This window comes from Xenopus laevis, chromosome 7L (assembly GCF_017654675.1).
Source record: "Xenopus laevis strain J_2021 chromosome 7L, Xenopus_laevis_v10.1, whole genome shotgun sequence".
NCBI classification, from domain to species: domain Eukaryota; kingdom Metazoa; phylum Chordata; class Amphibia; order Anura; family Pipidae; genus Xenopus; species Xenopus laevis.
In genome coordinates, this window is record NC_054383.1 from 38,526,924 (window position 1) to 38,534,519 (window position 7,596).

Here is a 7,596-nt window from a genome sequence, read left to right on the forward strand (position 1 = left end):
TCATCGATGCTGTCTTCGTTCCGACTTTTCATATTCCCTTCGTTGTAATGCGATCATTTAGCCCTAGGGCCAAACAATCGCATTACCACAATTTCACCCACCCATGGGCCTGAAAGTGAGCCAGATCTTGATCGGGCAGGTTAAAAAATCCCGTTGGATTGCTGGCGCATCTATGCGTGTATGCAGTCCCCCAATCCAACCGCCCGTATCAGATCCATTATGATTAGATTGTTGGACCCTAGGGCCCACGATCGGATCAGCCCGATATCGCCACCTTCAATGTGGGCATACAGGGGAGAGATCCGCTGGTTTGGCGACATCGCCAAACGAGCGGAACTCTACATCTATGGCCACCTTAATGGGTTTTTTTTGTATTCTGTGTCATTTCACAAACTGTAAGCTTTTGCAACACATTAATATTGTTCCCATTTCCCTTTCTTTCCCACACTGGCCATCTAATGGGTCATTATTGTGAGTTATATATTAAAGGTGAAGTTAAATGTTTATTTGCTCCTATAAATGACCTGTGCGCTAACTCTGCATTTCCTGTCCAGATCTGTTGGTCACATTCACAGGCGCATAACTGAGCACTTGAAGGTTCCTTACTTTGTAGCAGATAGTTTTGATGAGGAATACACCGGATCCAACTTGCGGAGTGTGGAGAGGAGCGTAGAGGACGACTTCATAGCCAACCTCAGAAACAACTGCTGGAAAGAGAAACAGCAGAGTGAGTGAGCCTGTGGGCCTCTCCTTTCTATTTATAACCCTGGGGGGGGTGTAATAATTCATGCGCCATCATCTCTGTGATTTTCATCAACTGTAATGGCAAAAGATGTCTAGCCTTTATTAGGGCTGAAGGCTGAAGTGAGACTGGTAATGGATTGTCCCTAAGGGTGATACCCCCCCTTTCTTCTGTTGTTTAGCAGAAATGAATAGTCACATGAGCACCAAGAAATTAATCTCTGCATAAAAAGTGCCAAAAACATTCCTAGTAGTACAGTAAATAATTTTCCTTATTCTGCTTTACACTCTTACACATTGTTTTCAGGCAGAAGTATAGTTTTTGTTCTGACAACCGCATTCGCCTTTTGCGATGCATATTTAGCCTGCAAACCTGACAGTTGAATCATCCATAATTGAACAACAGGGCACATTCCCATATTAGATTCCAATAATTTCATCTTCCATGTTTTTGCTGCTGTTCCTGATTGTACCTTCTTACCACTTGCAGAGGAAGGATTGCTGTACCGCGCACGTTATTTTGGAGATTCCGAACTTTACCAGCGAGCGCAAAGGATGGGCACTCCGAGTTGTAGTAGATTAACTGAAGTTCAAGCATCAATGCATGGCTAGCCTTTACTTAGCACGTCATGTGGCACAGGTATTTATGCACTAGCTCAAATCAAAATGAAAACGATTAGCAGTTATCATACAACACTACAGTCTTTATGAACATTTAGGCCTCAGTTGTGCAAGTACTTTTTCTAGGTAAATAGGTTCAGCAAGGCAGATTCTGTAATTTCTTAAAGGGTATAACATTTCTTAAAGGGGATTTTCACCTTTGAATTAACTTTTAGTATAATGTAGAGAGTGATATTCTGAGGCAATTTGCAATTGGTTTTCATTTTTTATTATTTGTGCTTTTTGCGTTATTTAGCCTTTTATGCAACTGCTCTCCAGACTCTATTTAGGCAATCGTTTGCTAGGGTCCAAATTACCCTAGCAACCATGCACTGATTTGAATAAGAGGCAGGAATATGAATAGGAGAGGCCTGAATAGAAAGATGTGGAATAAAAAATAGCAGTAACAAAAAAACATGGTGCCTTACAGAGCATTTGTATTTTAGATGGGATCAGTGATCCCTCCACTTGAAAGCTGGAAAGGGTGAGAAGAAAAAGCCAAATAACTCAAAACGTATAGATTAAGGATGTGTAGAAAATAGCGGAGCTCATCCTCGTGTACAGAACCGTCTCTCTGTCTGTCGCTGCTCTAGCGGCAATCCGGCCACTTCAGTCTGGAACTTGCTACACATCAGTATTACCCGCAGTTCGGCGCTGACCAAACCATCCAACGGAGTTGCTGCTTTATATTATCAATGCGGCTTTGATTTAAAACATACTAAGTGATATACAATGGCAGTGGGTATGTGGTAAGACTAACGCGTTTCGTACCCAACAAGCTCGGCACTTCATTAGACTCTGTGTCTGTGTATTTTAAATAAAAGCCGCATTGATAATATAAAGCAGCGACTCTGTTGGATGGTTTGGTCAGCGCCAAACTGCGGGTAATACTGATGTGTAACTTAAAAAGTACAACATATAAATAATGGAGACCAGTTGCAATTTCATTCTAATCTAGGCACTGTCTGCAAGGATTTTGTATCCAATAATCTATGAAACAGCGCTTCAAGCTCCTGGGCTTCCTTGTAGAGCACTGTTTCATCGATTATTGGATTTTAAAGTTGTTTTACTGGTTGGAGAACGGAACAGAAACGGCTACAGGAACGAACTTCTGGAAGCTTTAAAAACGTTTTTTTTCTTTTAAAAATTTCTTATGTTCTACTTGTGTCTGCTTTGGTTTCCTCTGGTTTCCTCCCGCACTTCCATAGTCTTTGTTGTGTGATTTAAGGGTCTCTGACTAATTGCTTTTATACTGTGCAGCTACAGTGTGAAAAATACTTGATCAAATAGGATAAAATCCATTAAAATAGATTTTTTTTTTTTATTCGTTAATGTACAAAAATGTGTTTTTTCATCTGCAGGTTTCTGAAGTAGCTGAAATCTTTTGGCAATACAGAGCAAGCAAGGAGGGAGCACTATGTGAGCATTCTAGCCTCATTGCTAGAGGGACTTCTAATCCTGGCTCTGCCGCTATGTGCCCCCCACACCCCCTTTTGTCCATGAAAGGGTTTATCAATTAATAAATGTCAACGCACAAACCTATTGACATAACTTGAACTTAGATCCTGCTAGGACTGGATGCAAAAAGCTGCTCTGCTTCTTCCCACAATTCCTTTGGTCGTTGCCCCCAATTACACCCTCTTTTCCCACAGGATAAACCCACGGGCTGAGACTCTGCAGTGCAAGCCTGGAATCCCTCAGAAGGTGGCCTGTACCGAATCGAGAAGACTTTTAGAACAGAGAAGAAAAGAAATATGATTTATTTAGAATTAATTTATAGCTGTATATATGTTGTACTTTTAAACAAAGATAATTATGCAGATATTGGAATTAATCTATACAGACGATTTCTGCTCACCTAAATAAATTGTCAAGTGTGAACCTCCTTTGTGTAGTGTTGGCCAAACAATGTTATTTACATTATTACTGCATCTGACTGATTTTATAAATCTAGGTTCCTGACTTACACCAGTGCTGCGACCCATAGCAACCAATCATGGATTGACTTTTATGGTGTTGACTGATGATTGGCTGCTGTTTGTTACTGCTCTAGGGCAAATTGTCATTTCTGGAAAATAGTCCCTCTGTCTGTCTGTCCATATACAATAGCTTATAGAGGGTTTTGACCAGTACAGAAGCAGACTAATCGCCCATCTTCTGTCAATGGGAAACACATTCCTGCATATGGGAGATCCTTATTCAAAACTCTACACTGCTAATTCTTTTGGTATGTTCCAGTCACGAAGAGGGAACATGGAAGTTTCTATTCATTTCAAGGGGAACCAGTGATGACAACAACCAAGCTTCTTGGATATTGTGTGCCCATGGGCTATGCCCTTTTTAAATTTGCCTGTTTACCTGGCACATGCTCTTTTAAAGAGGGGATTAGGCAAGAGGTGAAGATCTCGCCCTATTTTTTTAAAGCATGCACTCTTTCAAAGAGAAACAAAGCAGAAATGATGTGTCTGTCACTGATAGGCCGGAGGTGATGGCAAGCGCTTATCAGTATGGTCTCTTGTATTTCCCTATGTAACCTGGATATTCTATATACCTGTTTGCTTAGCAAGCTGAAAGAATCAAACCATTTGTAGACCAAATAACCCTGATTTGCTTGTTTATTCCCCAGCAATTGACAGAACAATCAGATCAGACAGATGAGCCCATTTAGTCATTCTTAGGGCAGTGACACACGCTGCTACTGGGGGAGATTAGTCGTCCAGCGACATCTAATCCCCTAATCTCCCCTAAATGCCTTCCCACTGGCTAGAATGTAAATAACCAGCAGAATGTCACTCTTCATTTTCCGAAGTTCCCTCACAAGGAAACTTCTGACGACTTCGGAAAGCCAAAGCGATCCGAGTCTTTTTCTGAAGTCGCCCGAAGTTTCCTTCTGAGGCAAATTCAGGCGACTTTTGGAAAATGAAGTGCTCTGAGTGCCAGTGGCATTTAGGGGAGATTAATGCCCGAAGAAGAGCCAATTTGTCGCTGGGTGACTAATCTCCCCCAGTAGCAGCGTGTGCCACTGCCCTAAGGGCAGAGATAGACACGGCAATTTGGGGAGATTAGTCACGCGGTGACTAATCTCATCTTGTTCGGGGCGACTAATCTCCCGAAACTGCCTCTCCTGACTTCCCGCCGGCTAGAATGAAAATCGCTGGCGGGATAGCACTCAGATCGCTTCGTTTTCCGAAGTTGCCTCACAAGGAAGCGCTCGCTACCATCCCGCCGCCGATTTTCATTCTAGCCGGCGGGAAGTCAGGGGAGGCAGTTTGGGGAGATTAGTCGCCCCAAAGAAGAGATTTGTCGCGGGCGACTGATCTCCCCGATTTGCCGCGTGTCTCTGCCCTCATAGACAAAGTTGCTCAATGATACAATCAGCAGCTTAATGCCTGTCTTAATGGGATCCACGTGATTCCAATCACATTCAGCTCACAAATTCCACCATTTGAGCCAAAATACAGAAGCAAATATGACCAAATAAAAATGTCTGTTATTCCTCATAATCTGCCTGTGTGTACTCAGCATAACTGCAATGGCTTTACACAAGTTCATTTTTCATTGGTAATCCAAACGGGAAGGTTCTTGTGAAGTGAAGTCTTAGGATTTAGTAAGGTCTCTCCAGTTTATAAAACATATTTTTATAATACTGTATATCAGATTATTAAAAACCGCTTACCTGCCCAGTCCCCCTTTATTTTTAGCATTCATTCAGTGTTCTGCACAAGTCCATTGCTCATATGATACTGCTCTCTGGTTCTCATTCAGTATCTTGTAATGGGTCAGGGAAACACCTAAGCAGGGCTTACCACCCAGTCTCTTTTGATCAATACTCGGGGGCAGATTTATTAAAGGGGAACTCTGGCTTCCAAACCAAAATTTGATAAAGAGGCCCACATAACACAAAAACCCCTAATATCTAATATCAGTTCTTCTCTTTCTGCATCATTTGAAATCCTGGCAGGGAAGGAGGGACTAAAACACTGATGTTACAAATTGTAACAACTTCTCCAGAGCTTACAGACAGCATGCAGGAACTACATAACCCACAATGCATTGCACTGGGATGTTCTTTTCCTTATTGAAATCACATGTGCAGAGAATTGTGGGGTTTGGAGGATGCAGCCTGAGGACAGATGGCTGTTGATACAAAGTAACAGTAGTCAGCCAGCTCAGCAAAGTAGTCAGAGAGATCAGCAGGGGGACTAGGCTTAGGGAACTGTCAGAAACCATTAAAACTCCTGAAAAGTCTGAATATTTTTTAAATTGATGTATATTGCAAAGTTGCTTGTAATAATGTTTACTTTTCAAAAAGCTTGTTATGTTTGTGTGGAGTTCCCCTATAAGGTTCGAGTTGGGTTTTCCACGAAAATTCGCGTTTTTGAGGTGACTTTTTTGGTCAAAATTCACATTTTCGAGTTAAATAAAAACCCTCAAAATTTCCCAGTTTTTTATTTAAATTTTTAAAGATTTATTATACCCCAACCCTGGAAATAGCTGGAATCTGAAAATACATCTAAAACCTGTCGAGGTCATGTACGAGTCAATGGCAGACGTCCCTTGAAGCATTTAAAGATGTTAATAGCCTTCATGATGTTCGAGGATTTTTTGGAGGGTTTTGCCTGAAACCCCGATCATTTCAAGCGATTCAAGTTTTTTTCCTGTCGAACACTCGATCAATTAAAGTTTTAGGGTCGACCGAAGAAGAAGCGATTTGTCTCCCGTAATAGCAGCGTGTGTCTCTGCCCTTTAGATATAAAGATCAAAATTACGGAAAAATCCCAGGTCCTGAGCATTCTGGATAACAGGTCCCATACCTGTACTGTTTTATTATTACAGTGAAAAAGAAAAGAAAATCACATATAACATTTTGAATTATTTGATTAAAATAGAGCCTATGGAGATGGCCTTCCTGTAATTCAGAGCTTTGTAGATAACAGGTTTCCAGATAACGGATCCTATGCCTGCTTATTCACTACCTCACTAGGTTGTGAAGAGGGACGTGACTTTTTCTGCAAGTAGTATTTGATTTAAAAGTGGAAAAAACATTGATTTATATATCTGTTTATATTTCATTGTCTATGTGACTTATGGCTTTCCTGTCCCTTTAACCCCCCAGTTCTGTTTCAGACTTGAGGCAAGTGATTTGTAGACATGTTATCTAAAGGAATTCTCTATTCACTTGCACTGGGAGCCTTATCTCAGACAAATGGCAGCAGTTTTTGCACTAGTCCTGGGATGATTAGAGCGCAGTGACCTCCAGGCCTGGGTGTTTGATCCCTGCAGAGTGCTCCTTCCACATTTAGCCACTCTCCCAAAATGAACAGTCTCTGTCTGTGTCCAGACTAAGCCTTTCATGGCCAGATGTTTTCAGCTGTTCTTTGATGCTTTTTATGGGATCATCCTCTGATAACCTCGCACTTTACCCCATTGTAAAGAAAGAGCTACAGTTGCAGGGATGGGGGATTGTAATACGTTCTGTATAAGCTACAATGGTACAGTCCTTTTGTTCCACAATTACATCTCATTAATTACACTGGCAATCAATTACTTCATTAATAGTTCAACCCTGATTCAGGGCAGAGACGCTTAGTTTTCCAAAGTTGCCTCACAAGGAAAGTTCAGGCGCCTTCGGAAAGCTGAATTGATCCGAGTGCCATCCCGCCTGGCGATTTACATTCTAGCCGGCGGGAAGGCAGATCGGGGAGATTATTCGCCCGAAGAATCAATTTGTCGCTGGGCAACTAATCTCCCGAAATGTGTCTCTTCCCTAAAAGGGATGGCCATCCAATAATTCTATTTGTTTTCTTTGTATTATAAAAATCAATTCAAAAGAAGTGGTTCACCTTTTAGGTTTAGTCCACACGAGGAGATTCGGGGAGAAAGGCAACTTCGGGCGACTATAGAAAACGCATCGGCGCGTGTGCATTAGCGCAGGCGACTTTTCATTATAGCCTATGGGAAAACACGCTGAGGCAGTTCAGGGAGATTGTCGCTCAGAAGACGAGGCGATTAGTCGCCAGGCGACAAAAACCTCCCCGAGTCTCCTCGTGTGGCCTTACTCTAAGTATGTTATAGGTCAATTCAAAGCAACTTTTCAAATGTGTGCCTTTTTCTTCTGAATCCTTCCAGTTTTCAAATGGGGGTCACTGAACCCATCTAAAAAAACAAATGCTCCATAAAGCTACAAATGTATTG

The 7,596-nt window shown here is 41.8% G+C and overlaps 1 protein-coding gene across 1 annotated transcript in view; it reads left to right on the forward strand.

The window, feature by feature from the left end:
• Positions 1 to 3,282, forward strand: part of dnajb12.L (DnaJ heat shock protein family (Hsp40) member B12 L homeolog) — a 28,687-nt gene extending 25,405 nt beyond the window's left edge. The window contains exons 7-9 of the mRNA XM_018225391.2: positions 555 to 727; positions 1,232 to 1,381; positions 2,763 to 3,282. Coding sequence (XP_018080880.1) covers positions 555 to 727; positions 1,232 to 1,353 — 295 coding nt within the window. The 3' untranslated portion in view covers positions 1,354 to 1,381; positions 2,763 to 3,282. The remainder of the gene's footprint in view (positions 1 to 554; positions 728 to 1,231; positions 1,382 to 2,762) is intronic.
• The last annotated feature ends 4,314 nt before the right edge of the window (positions 3,283 to 7,596 follow it).